The following is a 19,925-nucleotide window of genomic DNA, read 5'->3' as shown; positions in this document are numbered from 1 at the left end:
GTAGCAACAGGTTGAAGACGCCCATCTCAGGGCTAACGAAGAGAAAACCTCCGAGGCGCTTTAAAAACACACACAGCTTCAGCCACGACAACGACTGCTGGTAGTCAACCACAAACCCACGCTGCAGCTTCAACAGGCCAGCAACGTGAAAATAATCACCGCTTGTTTGTAAAAGACAAGCACAGTCTTGACTTTCAGTGATAGAATATCAGACTTTATAACTTCATACACTCACGTCACGCAACCAACAACACACCGAGCCATGAAGTTCAGCCATAAAGCCCTTCGTCACCTGCAAAACACACACCCTGCCATTTGGATCTCACACACACCACACACACACACACACACACACACACACACACACACACACACACACACAGCAACTGGAGCATCTTGCTGATCAAACGTGTAATAAAAACAGCTCCTAAACGTTACGGTGAGTGACAGGCTTTGGCAGGAGAACTGAGAAAGCTCCTAATAGAAACAGTAAACATCAGTAAACAAGAGCGGCCTGCAGCGTCCTGAACACGTCTGGCAGGCGGAGACGTCAGCAAAAACAAAAAACCTGCATGTTTCCAGAACTCCAGCTGCTCGGTCCTGGACTCCATCACTGAGGGCTCAGCGCGGCCCGGTGTGTGTGTGTGCGTGTGTGTGTGTGTGTGTGTGTGTGTGTGTGTGTGTGTGTGTGTGTGTGCGCGTTCTTGTATTTCTATCCTTGTCGGGGCCAAATGTCCCCACAAGGATAGCAAAACGTGGAACGACGTGCCTTGTGGGGACCTTTTTCCGGTCCTAAGTAGGAGAAACAGTGTTTTCTTGACCATGTTGTTGTTACTGAAAAAAGTAAAAGTGCAAAAACATTTCTTTAGGGTTAGGCTTTGTTGTGGTGTGGGTTAGGGTTAGGGTAAGGGTCAGGGTTAGGGGCTAGACATGAATGGGAGTCAATGGAAGGTCCCCACAAGGATAGAAATACAAGACTGCGCGTGTGTGTGTGTGTGTGTGTGTTGGAGAACGTTCTGGCTCAGGTATTCTGGTGGTATTCAGACGCAGCAGCAGTGGAGCCCAGATGGTGATGAGTCCACGGCGGGCCGGCGGGGGACGGAGCGGCTCGAGGCCGTCAGCTGATTCCTCCTGACCAATCAGACGCTTCGCTTCACTCTGGACTCACTCTGTCTCCATGGAAACTGAAGGAAACACAACTTTTTGAAAACGCTCTGACTCCGTCTCCATGGAAAGAGGGAAACGTTTTTCTGAAGCGCTGCTGTGGCGCATGCACTGCATCGGTACGAGCATTGCGTACTAATCCTAAACCCTAACCCTAACCCTAACCCATTCTTCATTTTTAAAGTGCTCTCTGCATGCCAACAGCGCCACCTCGTGGCCCAGCATGTTAACTACAGCTTTTTCAGCGTTTCCGTGGAAACGGACATCGTTTTCAAAACATTGACGGGTAGACACTAAACTTTGCAGAAACAAAATGTAAAAACGAGGAGTTTTCACTTGAAACGCAGTCATGTAAATGGCCTTAAATCCAGATCTATGCTCCTGCTCACACGCTAAAGCTGCCCGGCAACAGAAGTCCTAACCACGCAGGTCAGAGGTCGGCTCCCTCTTCGGCCCTCTCGGGACTCCCACCCTGCTTTTCTCTCAAACAGATGGACATTCTGCGGCGGTGCTGCAGGCCAGAGTCTGTCCTTCACAGGGCCTCAGGGAGTCTCCTCAGCCCTCATCCCAACACCTTCCTCCGCCCGGAGCCCTCCTGAGAGGAGTGTGTGACAAACGGTGGTCCCCATGAAACCAGGTCAGGACGGCAGACCTAATCCCCCCGGCTCGGAGCGAGGATTAAACCGGCCCTGTTTGATCTGGCAGGTGGTCTTCAGGAGGAATGGAGGGAAAACAGCGAGCCGGAGGGAGAAGATTCATTTTCCAGTGAAAGCTTTAATAGGTTGAGCCCAATAGAAATATTCTACAAGACGGAGCAAGAAATACACTCCGGCCTCATAAAGCAGATGAGTCTGTGCAGAATCAGAAGCTTTTCAGAGGCGTTTGTGCTGAGAGGCGAGTCCACAGCAGGACAGAGGGAAACGGCAGCCGGACTCAGGCCAGCAGCCGCAATCAAAGCCTGTTTAAAACCCAGCGCGGTCCGAGCCTTTCAACGGGACTCATGCACGTATTTAATCCACACGTGAATCATCTATCAGATTTTTGTGACAGAGCACGTGCATCCATATCTCCCAAGTGGTCACCGCGTCCACATCCTCACGTTTCAACGCTCACAGTCCGCTCTGACGTGAACCTGCAGCTGGAGGCGCCGCAGAGAAAACCAGCAGATCTTCTGAAGGCTTAATGACAAATGGGACAAACAAGAAAAGGACACAAACCGTTTTCTGGTTAAACCATGATTTAACTTAGTTTTCATCAGATGAGCTGAATTTTGAGTTAAAAAAAAAAGTTCCTAAATACTTTTAATGGGATATATGACTTTTTCTATAAATATATATATATATATATATATATATATATATATATATATATATATATATATATATATATATATATATATATATATATATATGTTAGAAATATAAATAGATAAATATATAAACACCACAGAAACACTTCAGCTCTCTGGAATTCTCTAACTTTTCTTGTTAACTTTAATTCACCTCAGTTCCAATCAAAGCTATCAATCACTGAATGATTGTCAGGATTGGACTCTTATAATGCCAGATAGATTACAACAAGATTGATTACAATAAAAATCTTATCCTGTTTTGAGTTTTGAGTTTTGAGAATATATTTTCTCATTTTTCTGAAAGGATTCCCCGCCGTCAGTCCGGAAGTCTCCTGTTTTCCAGGTTATTTTTGAAGGACGGCCCAGAGCGTCCCAGCCATCGGTTTGGGGGAGACGTCGTAGACCAGCAGCCAGATTCAGGCTAATCCTCCTTGTTCTGTTCAGATTAAGAGCAGGAGAGCCTGGACCAAAATATAATCTCAGAGATTAGCGGGGACACACGGTCCGAGCGCCGTGACTCAGGGGCTGAAACGTGACTCGGGGGAGCAGCCGTGGGGGACTGGCTTCATCAGGAGGACTTCTAACCACCGGCTTCAGAGCGCAGCATCTTCTGGGGTCCGCTCTGCCCCACTGACCCTGAACTCACCACTCAGTCCTTCTCCTGGTTTGGGTAAAGCCCTCTGTAGGGCCTCAGGAATGATAACCCGGGCCGACAGCTCAGCAGCTGGAAGAGGCTCCGTCCGCCCTGCCGGCCCTGAGCGTGACGCTCATCATATGAGGCTCGGACTGAAACACTCTTTGATCCCGCCGAGGGATTACAGACTCGTCTGAAGACTGGGCTGTGACGGCCCAGGAACCACGTCAGTCCAGGGAGGAGGTCTGGGGGGGACTGGAGGACCGACTGGAGGTCCAACTGGAGGTCTGGAGGTCTAAGTAGAAATCTGGAGGTCTGGCTGGAGGTCTGACTGGAGGTCTGGAGGTCTGACTGGAGGTCTGGTTGGAGGCCTGAAGGTCCGATTGGAGGTCTGGAGGTCCCACTAGAGTTCAGGAATTGCCTGATTCTTTCTTACTGTCCTTTAGTTGATCACATCTCGGTCTCGGGTGTTTTCCTGCACTTTGAACTGAAGCGAATGTGAGCTATCTGAAACAGAACAGGCTCCAGAGTCGAAGCCGCTCCCTTCTTCTGTGTGAGAGGAAAACTGAAACCTTCTTCTCTGACTTTTTTCCACGACAGTTTTAAACGTATCCTATTTTGTCTGCAACAGATTAATATAATCTGAGAACAAGACACTGATGGTTGCTGCTGGCGTCTTGTTCTCGACAAACTGAAAATCCTGAACTGATCCCATCTGCTGACGTGACCTGACACCGTTTAACACCACACCAGTGTTTTAACACACACCGGGGCCCTCTGTGGAAAAGTTTCAGATGTGGAATAAAACAAACTGCTTCATTCTCAACAGAGGAGCAAAAACTGGAATAAAACCCAAACGTCTGACTTTGAAAAACTCTCCAAGGTTCGAGGAGGAAAATCAGTTGAAATAAAAATGTCATGCTGCACTTTTTATTATGTTTCAGTGACTATAAGTGAATAGTTCCCAAGATAAAGTGAACACAAATCACCGAGACTGAAACTGAATGAACGCTCTGCAACATTTAGAGGACATTTAATTGAGCCTGAACCTGGAGATTTAAAGAGGAGGAAAGTAACTTTTACGGCCCGTATTTCAACACAAACCTGCTCCTTTATACATGTCTGGACGTAACGGTGGCGTGAAGGCAGGGAAAAGTGGCCTGCTGGATGAAGTTCCTGCTTCCTCCTGACATGCATTCAGGTGTTCACCACATCAGTACGGAAAAAAAGGACTTTCGGATCCTGTAACTTCTCACTTTCATGCTAAAAATCTTTATTTTATTTTCAGACGACAATACAGTAGTAGAAAACCTGCTGGTCAGCAAAGCCCAAAGCATGGACCAGATGTGTTAGTTCTCCACGAAGCACCCAGACCACGTCCGGTGGTCTGCGACCGGTCTGCTCCCAGAACCAGAACCAGAACCAGAACCACAACCAGAACCACAACCACAACCAGAACCACAACCAGAACCACAACCAGAACCACAACCAGAACCAGAACCAGAACCAAACCAAGTGAAGCAGCTTCTCGCCTCTGTGCTCCTCACTGGTGGAACAAACCTCCTGAAGCCCTGAGGTCTGCTCAAACTGTCCACCGGTTTAAATCAGGACAGAAAACCTTGTCATGATTTTAGTCTATTAGTCCTAAATCATTCTAAAGTCTCAGTACTTTGGAAACATTCTTTAGCTTAATTTGAAATCCTCAGCCATTCTTTATCTTGTTTTAGTTGCCTCCTGTCGTTTAAATGCTTTTATTTTCTTAATAACTTGTTTATTTCTGTGATTTTAATGTAATTGTTGGCACTGTGAATGAATGGTGCAGAAGACCAATTTAAATCGGCCACGACGCAGCGGCAGCGTTTTCCCTTGTTTCCATGGAGACGGGGTCGGCGCAATTTCAAACAGTTCCGCCCTTGAATTAGGTTTCAAGTAGCTTTGTTTTCAGCGATTGCGAGCATCACTGTGAACAGACGCTCCAGACACAAGGGAAGTTCTTGGCTTCCATTTGATTACGTTTTCGTGTAAACAGGGTGAGAGCGTTTGACTCTCATGTCTGGGTGTGTGTGCGCTCATGCACGTCTCCCACAAATCAGGGCGGCTTTCTTCAGTCCTCGCTACAGTCACCTGTTCTTCTTTCTCTCTATAAAACTTCAAAACCTTTAAAATCTAACTGACAGAAACAGCAAAGCTAACACTGCGACCGTGACTCTGGGAGTCAGGAGAGGTTCCGTCACAGCGTTTCCAGCAGGAACAGACGAAACAGCTAATCCAGGAAGCAATACTGAGAGCAACGGGCTGAAGTCTCACGCCTGCAGTGAGAGAGTGAGAGTTTTAACATAGCATTTATCAGACACCAGGGAACTAATGTATTCAGGAACCAACACATTTGTGTTCTCTGACACAACAAAGAAAAATCTTCTCTGAGTCTGCTTCTGAGCTTTAAATTTGGTTGACGGCGTCATTTGTCTGGATTGGACTGAAGCTGAGGATGAGGAGGCTGAAACGAAGGGGAGCGTTCTCACCTGTCCAAACATCCCACTGCAGACTTTTAAAGGAGCAGAGTTTACTCCATCCAGCCTCAGTGACAGAACAATAAATCTGTTCTGTGAAGCATTAAAGTGGAATAAAAGTCGAAAACACCTCAGAGGGAACTATTACTGAACCAGCGTGAACAGTGAGCAGCTCTCATGTGCTTGTAACGACATGCACACAGCGCGAACAAAGAGATGTGCACTGTGGGATCTGGGTCTGCAGAATTAGATAGAATTAGACTTGTGTGAGTGAGCAGCAATAGGGGACGATTCCAGAGCGCCTTGGCAGCTTCCAGAGAAAAGAGCCGGCTATTAGGAGGCTTTCCTGGAGCATGGGGGGAGATCGTCTGTCTGTCTGGACTGTCACGCTGACTGATGAGGGCGCTTATCAGCCCGTGTGTGTGTGTGTGTGTGTGTGTGTGTGTGTGTGTGTGTGTGTGTGTGTGGATATCTTGACAGCTGGCTGGCAGGCTGAGGCTTCAGGTGTGCAGGAGCAGAGCTTTCTGGGACACGGAGGTCTCCAGGAATGACTTTCTGCTCAGACTGCTGGCGGGGAGCAGCTGCAGGACAACATGAATCACTCTGTCCTCCACTCGGCTGCTCGATCGCGGCCGACCAACCCAAACGGAGGGCGAGCGATCAGGTGCGTTCACACCGCGCCGGGCTGCGTTGGGCCGCTGGTGGCGGAGGTGTGTGTGGTACCTGGGGCTGGTGCAGGAGCGCTCCCGGTGCATCACCCCTCCTCCACACGACCTGGAGCACTCCGACCACGGGGACCAGGTGGACCACTGCCCGTGCACCGCTCTGGGGCCGTGCTCCCCGTATTTGACACACTGACCTCTACGACACCACTGCAGAAAAGAAAGAGAGGCGGGGAAAAAAAATGAAAAAGGAGAAGACAACAAGAATCTTATCGGCACGAGAACACTGAGCTTCCTGGTCTGGAGCGACGCCCGACAACACACCTGAACATCAAGGCACACACACACACACACACACACACACACACACACACACACACACACACACACACACACACACACACACACACACACACACACACACGCACAGTCTTGTATTTCTATCCTTGTGGGGACCGTCCATTGACTCCCATTCATGTCTAGCCCCTAACCCTGACCCTTACCCTAACCCTAACCCACACCACAACAAAGCCTAACCCTAAAGAAATTTTTTTGCACTTTTACTTTTTTCAGTAACAACAACATGGTCAAGAAAACACTGTTTCTCCTACTTAGGACCGGAAAAAGGTCCCCACAAGGCACGTCGTTCCACGTTTTGCTATCCTTGTGGGGACATTTGGCCCCAACAAGGATAGAAATACGAGAACACACACACACACACACACACACACACACACACACACACACACACACACACACAAACACACACACACACACACACACACACGCTATGATGAAGCCAGCCGCTGCACTCACACACATCATCACCTTCCTCTTTGGAAATATCGTCTTTCTGCATGTGAAGCAGGGAGTCAGCAGAGCGCTTCTACAGGTGTGTGAGCACATGCTGCACCCAGTGTTGGCTGATTTTAGTAATTATCTTTTAATCAGGAGAGAATCCCCATGAAACAATCATGAAACAATCTCTTTTTAACCAGTCAAGCATTCACTCTGGATCATCCTGGCCTTCTAAATGTGACAGTTCCACATATTGTATTCTCTGAGTTTTGATAATTTGATTGTAGTTTTCTGGAGCTTCTGAACTGGTGACACCCTATAACAGCAAACAAATCCCTATTAAAATCACAGGAACCCCAGGCCACAGAGCAGGGGGAGTGGGGCCATTCAGTTTGGTTTTAATCCAAGTTAATCGTTAAAAATATGTTTAAAAACAGACTCATTTCACCACCTGGTGGCACACAGTAGTATTGCTTCTTTTATTGATATAAATTATTAAACAATATTTTCTTAAGTCTTAAAATTAGACTTTTCTAAAGATCATCATTGTGTTTTTCTTCTCTCTGCAAAATTCAGATTCTATTTGCTGCAATACTTCCACATGTTTGATCACTTCCTCCAGCAGATCCGCTAACCGCTCATCCAACCACTCCGTAGAATGACCCAGTTTATGGCAGGCTGTTTTGCAAAAACAAAAGACTGCCTGATTTTGCTAAAGTATAGATATTTAATCACATCTATTTTCACATCTCATCTATTTCATGAGTCAGGCTCACTCCAGGCGAAACTGGGCCGAACTGCGATGACTCTGCTATATGGTTTTAATCAATCACAGCCAGTGCAGTTGACAATGTGTTTGAGAATATTTTCACATGCACGATGTTGACAGCATCGGGTTTGTAAATGTTTGTGTCTCTCACTAAACAAACGTGTGAATGGTGTCTGATAAGGCTTCAGTGGTCCAGGCGAGGCAGGAAGCCGGCGTGTCCTCACCATGTCTGGGCCACAGCTGGTTCCCTCGGCAGCAGGCATGAACTTGGTCTCACAGCGGTGTCCGGTGCGGTGACACCACAGAGACTTGCAGATGTCCTGCCAAACAAAGCAAAAAGCATTATGCTAGTATCGCATCGGGGCCCTGCTAGCATCACGTTTACCCTCCACTTCCTCCTCTCTGACCTGACAGCACCTGCTTCTCCTGCCAAGACCACCATGGCGACGGTGGACGAGCTCCCACCGCCTTCAGACCGGCTTCCCCACAAAACCTCCGTGTCAAACCCAATCACTGCTCGTCTTTAATGAAACGGCCTGTAATTGTATGTGTCATCCGACCCAACAATACAGAGACAGAGCGAGCCAGTGAGCACAGGGGGAGAGCTGGGGTCGAGAGACAGGCGGCAGGGTCTGGCAACCAGCCCACCAGCAACTGGCAACGAGAGGGAGAGCAGGGCGGAGGGAGGGTGGAGGGGTGGAGGGGTGGAGGGGCGGGGGCTCCCGGGCCGGTTCAAGCCTTTGTCTTCATGCAGCTCTAACTCCTTTGACATGGAGCAGGTGGGTGACAGTCATGCTGATACGCCGGCGCTCCTGGAGCATGAGCCCAAAGGAAAAGGGTGATAAAGCGAATGTGAAAGGCGGCTCCAAATCCGCTGTTAATCAGGGTGGAGGTTAATTTACCACCCACCGGCTACGACACAGGTCTGTGAGATGCAGATGTAGTGTTTGATCTCCTGTTAGGGAAACAGGAGCGATCTGGGGAAGCCCTAAAGAGCCACGGCGCTGCCATGTAGTCTGGGACAGACACCATGAGCCAAAGTCGATTTCCCAGCAGCCCTGCGAGAGGAAAGCCTGAAATCTTCCAAACAGCATTTACATGTGAATCAGCATCAATGAATGCAGGGAGCATAAAGGCCTATACCAAGGCTGCAGCCCTGCAGAGCGCTGCAGCGCTGCCCCCCATTCAGATCCTGGGAGGAGTTTTACCGCAGGGTCAAAAGATGGAGCCGGGTTCAGGCTCCTCGGCAAAGATCATGCAAATTAATAAAGAGCCAATTTAGAGCTACATCATTAGTGGTGGCCGGCACACAATTCCAGAGCTATATGATTGAGGGCTGAGGGAGTCGGGGGGGGGGGGCTGTCTCATTACTGGAGGCTCCTCTCCTCTCAGTGTAAAGAAACCCATGAATAGTAAATGATTAGAGATTGTTGGCCCATGAAAAAGCATGGCTACAAATCCTCTATTCTCCAGAGATGAAGCTTGTATCTACAGTCTCTTTCTTCTGGTGTTTACACGGAGGTAATGACCATCAGTCAACGTATGAAAGTGAACAAACTGGTAAATAAAGATCTCTGCATTAAGGCTTTCTTTGCCCCAGTCCAGGGGAAAATCCTTCCTGGACCTGCTGGAGCTGTTCTCTTCATTATGAACAACCAACCATTTGCATAATGCTGCCAAAATGTTCAACTGCATGCTGAAGGCATTTATGGTATGTATGGCAATACACTGCCAATATTATGCATCTCCACAAAGTATGCTGCCCATTCAATAAGCTTGACTTCATGATTTTCACACAACTGGCACCAGTTGTGCACAAACACCTAAAGACCCGAGTACATACTAAAGTAACCCCATTTCCAATGCTGTCCCTAAGAACCAGACACAATACAGAGCTCTCCAGGCACTGGTTCATAAGCAAGGTGAATATTTCATTAATAACAGTAATAATTGATCTGAAAGAAATATGAATCCACTGATGAAGGGACCACAGGATTTCATCTTTGCTTTTTGCAGATGATGTTGTCCTGTTAGCTTCAGTGAACCTGGACCAGCATGCACTGGGCCTGTTTGCAGCCGAGTGTGAAGCGACAGGGATGAGGATCAGCAAATCCAAACCCGAGGCCATGGTCCTCGACCAGAAGAAGGTGGTCTGCCCTCTACAGGGCGGGGGAGAGACTCTGGTCCAAGTGAAGGAGTTTAAGGGTGCTTTCAGACCTACAGCATCTGGTCCGCTTGAAGCGGACTAGCGTCCCCAACTCCGGCAGGTTCGGTTCGTACGCGCTGGTGTGAAAGCAGACCAGTTAGTTTTGGTCCGGGACAAAGAACCGCATCGAGACCTCCTGGAGGAGGCGGTCTCGGTGCGGTCCGCTGCTGGTGTGAAAGTTGACCAGCCTCGGTCTTGTCCGCTCTGTTGTGGAGAAGGCTTTTTGGTCGGCGGAGGCTTCCGTCGCAAGCCGCGCAGCACATCACGTCACACATGCTGGCCAATCAGGGTTCACTTCCGCCACCCAAAACACATTATTATGTGAACAGCGCCACCAAGGGGCAGGAGGGTCATAGTGGATAGTTCATCTGCAAAAACAAGAGGTGTGAATGTGAACTGAACCAGTTGACAGCTGCAACATTTATGAATAATTTATGTCCGAACCGAACCACTCTAACGGACTAGTAGGTGTGAAAGCACCCTAAGTATCTTCAGGTTTTGCTCACGGGTTGAGGAAGGATAGAGGTGGGATTGACAGGCGGATCGGTGATGCTGTTGTTCTATCGGTCCGTAGTGGTTTACCGGTCAACCTTCACTCCTCCCCTCATCTATGGTAATGAGCTCTGGGTCAGGACCAAAAGGACAAGATCCAGATGCAAGTGGTTGAAATGAGCTTCCTCCGTAGGGTGGCTGTTCGCTCCATTAAAGACAGGGGGAGGAGCTACGTCACCAGGGAGGAGCTCAGAGTAGAGCCGCTACTCCTCCAGAGGAGCAGCTGAGGAGGCTCGGGCATCTGTTGAGGATGCCTCCTGGACGCCTCTCTGGGCATGTCCTTGGAGGAGGCCTTGGGGAGACCCAGGACACATTGGAGAGACTATTACCCCTTTCCCACTGGCCAAAAAACCCGTTTAAACCTGCTAATAATCGGCTCCTCATGGCAGTGGGAAAGGGTCTAATCGGCATTTCGACCCGGGTCGTTCGACCCTGCAATCGACCCGGGAATTTACCGGGTCAGCTTTCTATTGGCTTTTAGTAGGAGGGACACATCCGGGAACTTACATGATGACGTCGATGCAGCGTGGCTACGCTAGCACGCTAGTTGTTGTTTCTGGACACAGTGTGAGATTCCCTTCGTCAAGATGACCCAGCATTGGAAAGATAGCGAGACCAGAGAGCTTCTCCTGATCCGTGGGGAAGAGGAGATTCGTCTACAGGTAACGGGGACTGTGTTCCGCTGCATTGTTTACTTTTGTTGTGCTCCGTCACGCTGATGATGTCATCAACGTGGGACACCATCAGCACGGGAAAACGCAGCGACGCAGCTCGCCAGCAGGCGGCTAGACGCGGGTCTGCATGCACTGGGAAAGGCATCCAGAAGGCGACTGTTAGCGGGTCGACCCGCTAGTTGCAGTGGGAAAGGGGTAAAAGTCTCTCGGCTGGCCTGGGAACACCTCGGGATCCTCCAGGAAGAGCTGGAGGAAGAGTCTTGAGACAGGAAGTTTGGACATCCCTGCTTAGACTGCTGCCTAGGTCCAAAATTTCAAATGTGCCAATAAAAGAAAATGCTCTCAGGAGATGTTGACAAAGGGATCATCTTCCAAACACTGTTCAAGATCTATCACTGAAGTCAGAGCTGTATTTGCAGCAGCTATTCTAAAAGCTTGTTCTTAGTGACAGCATGGATGGCTGTACAAAGGTAACAACAGAACAAAGGAAAAACTATTTAAAACAGTGTGCATAAAATACAACAGCAGAACTTGATGAATGTAACCATACTGATTTATTCAGAGTGAAAACCATGTCAACGATACGTCAACATAACCCTAACCCTCTCACCTTCACAAAATCCAGGCTGCAGAGTTTGGCCTTGGACCCAAACTGCCACTTGCACTGCGTGTCGGCGTCGTACAGCTGCCCGGGCAGCTGCTCGGGGTACTTGTACTGACCGATCTGCCGGGGCTCGTCCACCAGACAGGAAGCCTGTGCTGTTCTGGTTTAGTGAACACCACCGACACATCAGTCACCAAGAAAACACACGCAGCCATCAGTACAGACGTTAGGCCTACCCCAGGAAACGGCTGAGGTACTGACGGCTGCAGGTGGACCAGGAGAAGACCCCGTTGTTCCCCGCCAGGGTGGGGGACATGATGTTCCCTTCAGTTTTTCGACAAGGGTTTCCCTCCCCGTCATGGATCATACCAAAGCTGGAGAATCATCGAGATAATCAGAAGCTTCAAAGACGACGCAGACAACACGATGGCTCATGAAGACATGATTGATTGAGTAGAAGTTGAATTAATTATTACAAATACACTGAAATCCCTTTTTTAAAGTATGAGTACAAGTACGAGCACTAACCGTTATCTACTTGCCAATACCAATACCAGTGCTTAATAAATGTCATAAAGCCGAGTTTACTCTATACCCAACAACAGCACGAGGGCGATGCGTGCTGTGGACCCCCTCCACACAGCCTCGATGTGTCGATGCTACGTCACCTCCAGCAGCCTGGAAGCCTCCAGGAAACCACTGAGTCTTTACAGTACTGCTGTGTGAACTATAGGCTGTAGACCGAGGAACCCAGCTGCTAATGAGTCAGACTTTAATCAGAGGTATGTGTTTGGTGGTTTTGAACATGCCTGAAATGGATAAAGGAAACAAACTCGGTATATTTTAAGCCCTCATTTGTCTTATTTACAGTTTCCAAAAAGTATGTAGGAGTCAACAGGTGAAAAAAACATGTTCTGTCCTCCAGCTACCATCTCTCTTCCCCTCTAACACGACTGACATGCAGCAACATTTGAACCCGAACTGTTTCACTCATTCCTGCATATTGTAGTGTTCACTTTATTTCATTCTCTGCTGTACTCTGTCTTCTGTCTCGTCTTATGAAGGACGGACTGCCTATCAGAAACGTTGTCTGCAGGGAAGAGCTATCAAATGAGACTCTGGAGCGTTTTTGTCCAGATTTAACGGCGTCACAAAGTGTCACACTGGTTGGTTTGCAAGTCACTACCTGAACACAGTGAGGAGTGACAATATGGATGTGGGCCATGGGTGTTTTGTTCATCTTGGCAACAGTTTCTATCAACTTGAATTGATTCATTTGACAGATATTAAGGTTGATTTATTATCATTTTCTCTGCAATTTGACTGAAGTTTGACACCATCTCAGAAGGCTGTGTCAGTCACACAGACTGCTCTTTACTCACAAGTCGTCGTTTCAGGGTGAGAGAGGCTGCTGGAGGAAACACTTGAAGGGGATAACTGAAGAAGAAGGTGATAACTCTACATTACTGTGCTGCGAGGAGTTCTACTGAGGATGCAGTCTCTTCGCCGAGACAGATGTATTCTCTCTGTGGGGCAACGATAACGACGTTAACTTTCCAATTCTATTCTATTTTCTGAAATCCATGGGCTGTAAAAGTTTTCAATTTGTTACTAGAACATGTGAGACAGATGTTTGGTCCTCCTGCAACATGAACTCTGCAGATCTATAGGAACAATAAAGCCTGAGCTTCCAGTGGAAACAGGCTGAGCCGATCCAAACGGCGCTGAGGAGCCTCGGGCGTTTCCGTTATTCTCCCAGAGCGAATGAAGCGCAGCTCTAACAGAGCTGTAATGACTGTATTTATTTCACATCCGGCTGAGTTTAGAGGCTTTAACACAGGCGTGTAACAACGATTCAAAACACTAAAGCTAATTTAAGTGTGCTGTGAAATGGGGCTAGATGACAGGCTTGGAGCGAATCCTACTTGTGTCCGGACTCGTGGGCGATGGTGAAGGCCAGGCCCAGTCCTGTGTCCTCGTTGATGGTGCAGCTCCTGTACTTGCTGCACATGCCGCTGATGGGGGCGAAGCCTGCAGAGGGCAGAACCGAAGGCGTTGGTGTTCTGAGGAAGCTGAAAAGCCAGAAGTCAGCTGAGCGTCTGCTGTGTCTGTCTCTGTGTTGCACTCAGCGGATTTCTTTGGCTCGCGCCTCACAAGCTTCGGCCAGTTTGCTGTAATTCTGCTCTTTGACTGATTGGCGGCTGCGTGAGAGGACGGGCGCCGACGCTGGACCTGACAGCGTTAGGAAAACAATGCCGGTCCTAGAAGTGGGATGTACTGTAACTGACAAGCTGCTGACAATCTTCAGCAGCGGTCCCTGTATTTCCCTTCACATTCTCTGGCAGCGGCTCCTCTCAGCGGACCCAGGAATATAAAATGTACGGTAGAAGCTTCAATATGTGGTTGATGAATGTGAGTCATGAGCCAGACGTCAAACTTTAACAGAACTCTCTCCTTCCTCTGTTGCCTTGGTTTCAGTCGAGTGGGAAACGCTGTTTCTCACATAGGTTGAGGTTTTCTCCACAAAGATTTGTCATGAAAAAAGGACAGGATGCTTCTCTAATGAGCTCGATGCCAACAAAGTGACAGCGAATCAAGCTCCAGCCTGTATCTCAGTCCAGGGACTTCACTGAATGTGTGCCCTCCTTTCTTTCTCCATGCTTTCTGTCTGCACAGACGATCCCAGATTTGCTGTGTGTGGTACTTTAAATGTTGCATTATGATGTAAAGTTGATCTAGAGACAGTCAGTGCTGGTTAAAATGTCTACACCTCCACAGTAAAATGACGACGTGCCGGTCGGTACTTGGTCAGAGCTGTGAACAGCGATTCTCACCCAGAGTGTCGCAGGGCTCGTTCTTCCAGGAGCAGATGTCCAGCCCGGTGAGGAGCACGGCGTGGTCGTGCCGCTTGCCGCCTTTCCCCACCAGACCTGACTGCCACTGACAGAAACTGTTCAGGGACTGGTCGGCGTGGTGGTTTATGGTCAGACCCAGCTGGAAGAGAAGCGCCGATCATTCCACGAAACCCAATCAAATACAAGAACCACTGGACACGAGGACGTCCACAGCCAAGGTACTGCGAGATCTGTACGGTCTAGTCATCACGACAGTCACAATCACAACCGGCCTCAACAGGAAATCAGCCAACCCCCACAGCAGACCAGAGCTACAACAGTACCAGGGCTGGCCGGTGAAGTCAGACCAACTGGTTTTCTTCACAGAGTGGTCCTCTCAGTAGGGTTACAGTCAAGTCGGCCCCGCCTCGGCCCCACAAGTCTTTTGTCCCGCGCTCACGCCACACATTGAAAACTGAAGAAAAATTACCGGTAAATTTGTCTGGTGCACCGCTGCTATGGAATCAAACACAAGCCTGTCACATACCTGTCAAAAAAGGGAAGAGGCGGGGCTAAAATAGCGCAACAACCAATGAAAACAAGCATTGTTGTCACGTGAGTCTGCTAGAGGGTGAGCAGACATTCACGCCGCTGTCTGCAGCACAGAAGTGACCATAAATCGATCAGTTTTCAACTTCTGATGGAGTTTATTATAAACATCATACATGGAGGACACACAGACATAAAGGGAAGGAATAGAAGTCATAAACTCTTCAGACAGATAGAGTATTCTATTGAGAGGATTGGTTTAAGGATGTATATTGTACTTGATTGTCATTGATATTATGGTTGTATGATTCTGATCAGCTTTATTGTGACATTGTACTGTTATATCTATTATTATAACATGTTATTATCACAATTAGTATAATTAATATTTTTATTATATTTAAATTTCATAATTGCTATTTTGCCTATTATTGCCACTGTCCTCTTTTAATCATCACAGTATTGCTGTTTCCACATTAATTACTATATTGTATTTTATTTTGATTCATACTAAGTTTCAACATGATAAATACCATAAACAGTAGAGCCTCGGACGCAACATCTGTCTCATTAAAACCATCTGCGTATCTACAAACTACTATAAACTACTAGAACTATAAAATACTGTTCCGTTTCTGTCTGTGTGTCCTCCGCCGAGTTGGTCGGGAGCCGACTTGACTTGGGGCCGATTTGACTGGTTACCCTCTCAGTAGGAGGGATATTTTAGGCAGTGTGTCCTCAAAGTCGGTATTTTAAAGCAGAAAACATGGAGCAAGATGAGTGAATTTAACAAGGACCAAACTGTGATTGTGAGATAACTGAGCCAGATCTTCTCTGAGGACTGAGGCTCTCATGGGAGTCGCTTCCAATATGAAATAGTTAGATTGGTTAAAAAGTGCAGAACAGTGATTCACAGACAGAATCATAGAAATCTACGTCTGTGCTTATAGGACCTTCTGGGGTTAGGGGTTAGAGAGAGAGAGAGAATCATAGGAATTCATGTTACTGGAAGGACCTCCTGCTGAGATCTCAGTGCTGGATCTACAGTCCAGGTTGGGTTGGGTGCACCATCCTTCTGACTCTCTGGGTTTTAAGCAGGAGGTGTCAGAAAAGTTCCCAGAGGGAGAACTGGCTCGTGGCGGCCCAGCGTTCATAGCGACGTCGCTTTTTGATCCTCGGATGTCGGCTCTTCCTGTTATTGTGAAGCAGAATTCACCAAGCGTTGGACTGTTCTCCAGTAACAGGGAACGTGGGCTGGGCTAGGCCGTCGTGAGACAGGGTAGTTTACCCTGCTGATGAGGTGGTGTTGCAGTAGTGACCCTGTGGGTCAGGGTGAGCGTGAGAATGGGAGGTGAACTGAAGCTGCTGTTGTGTTAAACAGTCGCCTCACTTGCTGAGTTCAACATAAATTTACCAAAAGGTGGGAAAATGTCTCTCATTGTCTCTTTATTTCATCCATCACATTCACGCAGAGCTTGGGATTCCCTTGGCTGCTGGACGAGGAGCTAACGGAGCACAGCGTCAGCGTGTGATCAAGGACACCTGGACTGGGTGAGATGGGTGAGAGGGTCGGCTCTACCAACTGAGCCAAAAGTGGTAGTCTTACTACACCCCAGCTACACTGATCCAGAAGACTTGATGATTGTGAAAGTCTCATGTCCTTAACTATTCAAACCAAATGATAAAAATGCTGACAGCATCGACTGCTTAACATTAAACGCTTCGCCTGTCAAACGGCTCTCCTCAGCTCACTTACCGGTTCCTGTTCCAGCAGCAACAAGCTCACCACCACGATGTTGATGTCTGTGCCAATAGTGCCGTCTTTAAAAAGGCTGGATACCTGGAAACAGAGCCCCGTGTCAAACCGAGCACCTGATATTAAAGAAACGAACCCACAGAGCCTGGAACTCGTCCTAATCTGAAGCTCTCTCCCAGGCCTGCACCGCCCTCACCATATTCATGACGGTGAGGACGTAGGTGGTGACGTTGTCTCTGCCGTGTTTCTCCAGCATCTTCCTGTCCGCCACCACCAGCGTCTCCACGTTCAGACCCCCCACCCTGTTGGAGGTGATGGGCGATCGCCGGGCCCTCCCGGACCCGTCCGCCTCCGCCTCCGCCTCCGCCTCCGGGCCGGAAAACTCATCGGGCATGATGAAGCGGTCCTCTGCAGGAGCTTTGGGAGCATCTGGAAGGGAAGACAGACGAAGCAGTGGTGATTAAAGGTGATTACAGAAAAAATAATAATACAGACAGTTGCCTCAGAAAGACTTGGACAAATCAAAGACATTCACTCAAGTAAAAGCTGGAAATCACAGATTTTAAACTGTGTTCAAGTAAAATGTAAAAATGAATTTCAAAACTTTATTGATGCAAAATGTCTGTTTTAATGTGCACATCCACACACACATAATAGCCACTGCTGTGTGTGTGTGTGTGTGTGTGTGTGTGTGTGTGTGTGTGTGTGTGTGTGTGTGTGCACACACTGCAGTAACCACAGTTATTACAGTCCCTGTAGTTACTGTGACTGTGGGTGTGCACACAGCGGGGTGATAATCAGGAACAACACAGATCATAATTCAACTTGTAGCATAATTCTGAGCTTAAAACCAAAGGATTTTTCAAACAAGAACAAAAATACAGCAGTAAAAGCCAAAACGGCCTAACTTCAGTTTTGGACGTCAAGACATTCAATCAGTGATTTAACATGATCATTTCATCAAATTTCTCAGAAACGTCTGTAAGTCAAGTCAACAAAGGTCACAGGTTGTCACAGTATTACTCAAACCCTTCTGAAAGTGCAGATACTGCAGTCGGTGTCAGTCACCTCCACTTGCTTTGGTTTTCGTTCTCACTGCACTTCAGAAATCAGACCAGAGCTCCTGGACTAGAGCGCTGTCAGCTGGAACCAACCCTGACCAGACAGGAAGTGAAGCCTGACGCAGAGGAGACCCGGATCTTTGATTGGTCCAAACCAAAAGCAGGATTCCTGCCCAAGTAGCCGGCTAGCAGGTAGCAGCTAGCGACAAACAACAATGATATGTAGTCTTCTGATCATCTATGAATGAGCTCCTGCTCTTCCTCACCCCTCCACGTCTGACCTCTGACCTCCAGACATTTTCACTCTTTCTTTGTACATCTGTTTCTTCTGAGAAGAGAAGTGAACCAGTCCCGACCTTTGTCACTTTGGTCCAGAACAGACTCTGAATGATGTGACGAAAAGACACTTTACAACCGCTACTGGATTAAAAGAAAAGAAATGTGAATGTTCCCTTACATACATTGCTTGCGGCGTCCGCAGAAGTGATGCCTCTGCAGCTTCCCGTGCTGGACGTGGTGCTGCCGCCGCTGGTGGAGCTGCTGGTGGAGCTGCTGGTGGAGCTGGGAGTACGGGTCGGTATTCGCGGGGGAGCTGGCGTCGGGCGATCTTCCGTGGACGACGTGTTCTGCTGAGCGCTTGTAGACGACATGCGGGTGATGACCACTGGGGGCGCTGTAGTTGTGACGCTCGGCCAGATGTTGGGGCAGCGGTGCTATGAGATACTCCTCCTGTGACACCCGGATCAAACCTGACTGGAAGACATAGACACAGTTTACCGTTGGGGCCAGATGTTCCTTCTCATCGTTCTGAACGCTGAAACCAGACAAACCCTGGAAAGGGACAAACTCAAACGGTTCAGAACCTCGTGATGAACTGAAGCTGAAGAACTGGACTTCCAAACCGACCCTTTCCTCACAGCTTTAAATCTAAACATGAATTCTTCACCATTATTTCAAGGTCCAAGCTTCCAGCTTCAGCCGACTTTGAATTCGTGGATGATTCCGTCATATCGTACAGTTTATCCCTCCATTTGAGTGAGACTGAAAGGACCTGTATGTCTCATAAATGAGAGTTTGGATGCAGTTGTCACTACATGAGAGCTACACACCAACACTGACCTGGCTGAATGTGAAACACAGTGTTAAAACATTCCTTGTCATGTTCATTTTTCAGCAACACACAAGTCCAACAGTCAAGAATACAGGAGTCTGGATACGTCAAACAACCATCTGGAACGTTTCAAAAGTGATCCTACCAAAATCCTCTTACTTTCAAAGACTCTTTTTAAATACCTTTTACTTTTCAACCTGAAGAACATACCTGTTCAACCTTTAATACACTGCTTTTGGTGTCCAGCAGCATCATTTACACAACATATCAAACAAATACAGTCCACAAAACTTAAAAACTGTACATCCTACAACACATTCACTGCAAATTCAGCTGATGAACTTAGAACACGTGTTCAGATGTGAGCAGAAACAGATGAACCTGGTAAAAAGCCAAAACACACACAGGGAGAACGTGCAAACTCCACATAGAAGAGCACCAAGCTCAGACTTGCAGTCCTCAAAGCAAACTGAACCATACACAGCCTCAGCCTGTACTCGTGTTTCTTTATCTGCAGCTTTGAGAGAGTACGCCTGGTCCATAACGCAGTGTTGTGTCTTATTATCAGGATTTACAGAACCCCAGTGTGTCTCCACGGCTCTACTGTCTCTGCAGCTGAAGCAGGCGCTGCCAGAAATCCCATCTATTTACCTCCAGAGCCGCCCAGACCAGCCCCACCTATACTTAAAG

The 19,925-nt window shown here is 48.0% G+C and overlaps 1 protein-coding gene across 1 annotated transcript in view; it reads right to left on the bottom strand.

Annotated features, from left to right (window-relative positions):
• Positions 1-19,925, bottom strand: part of adamts18 (ADAM metallopeptidase with thrombospondin type 1 motif, 18) — a 63,612-nt gene that overhangs the window by 26,678 nt on the left and 17,009 nt on the right. The window contains exons 4-12 of the mRNA XM_030097399.1: positions 18,586-18,877; positions 17,260-17,492; positions 17,064-17,147; positions 14,759-14,918; positions 13,850-13,955; positions 12,161-12,298; positions 11,931-12,084; positions 8,113-8,208; positions 6,383-6,531 (exon numbers count right to left, since the gene is read on the bottom strand). Coding sequence (XP_029953259.1) covers positions 6,383-6,531; positions 8,113-8,208; positions 11,931-12,084; positions 12,161-12,298; positions 13,850-13,955; positions 14,759-14,918; positions 17,064-17,147; positions 17,260-17,492; positions 18,586-18,877 — 1,412 coding nt within the window. The remainder of the gene's footprint in view (positions 1-6,382; positions 6,532-8,112; positions 8,209-11,930; positions 12,085-12,160; positions 12,299-13,849; positions 13,956-14,758; positions 14,919-17,063; positions 17,148-17,259; positions 17,493-18,585; positions 18,878-19,925) is intronic.

This window comes from Salarias fasciatus, chromosome 1, assembly GCF_902148845.1.
Source record: "Salarias fasciatus chromosome 1, fSalaFa1.1, whole genome shotgun sequence".
Taxonomy (NCBI): Eukaryota; Metazoa; Chordata; class Actinopteri; order Blenniiformes; family Blenniidae; genus Salarias; species Salarias fasciatus.
Note: the sequence above shows the minus strand (reverse complement) of the source record. Positions and strands in the feature narration are given on the sequence as shown.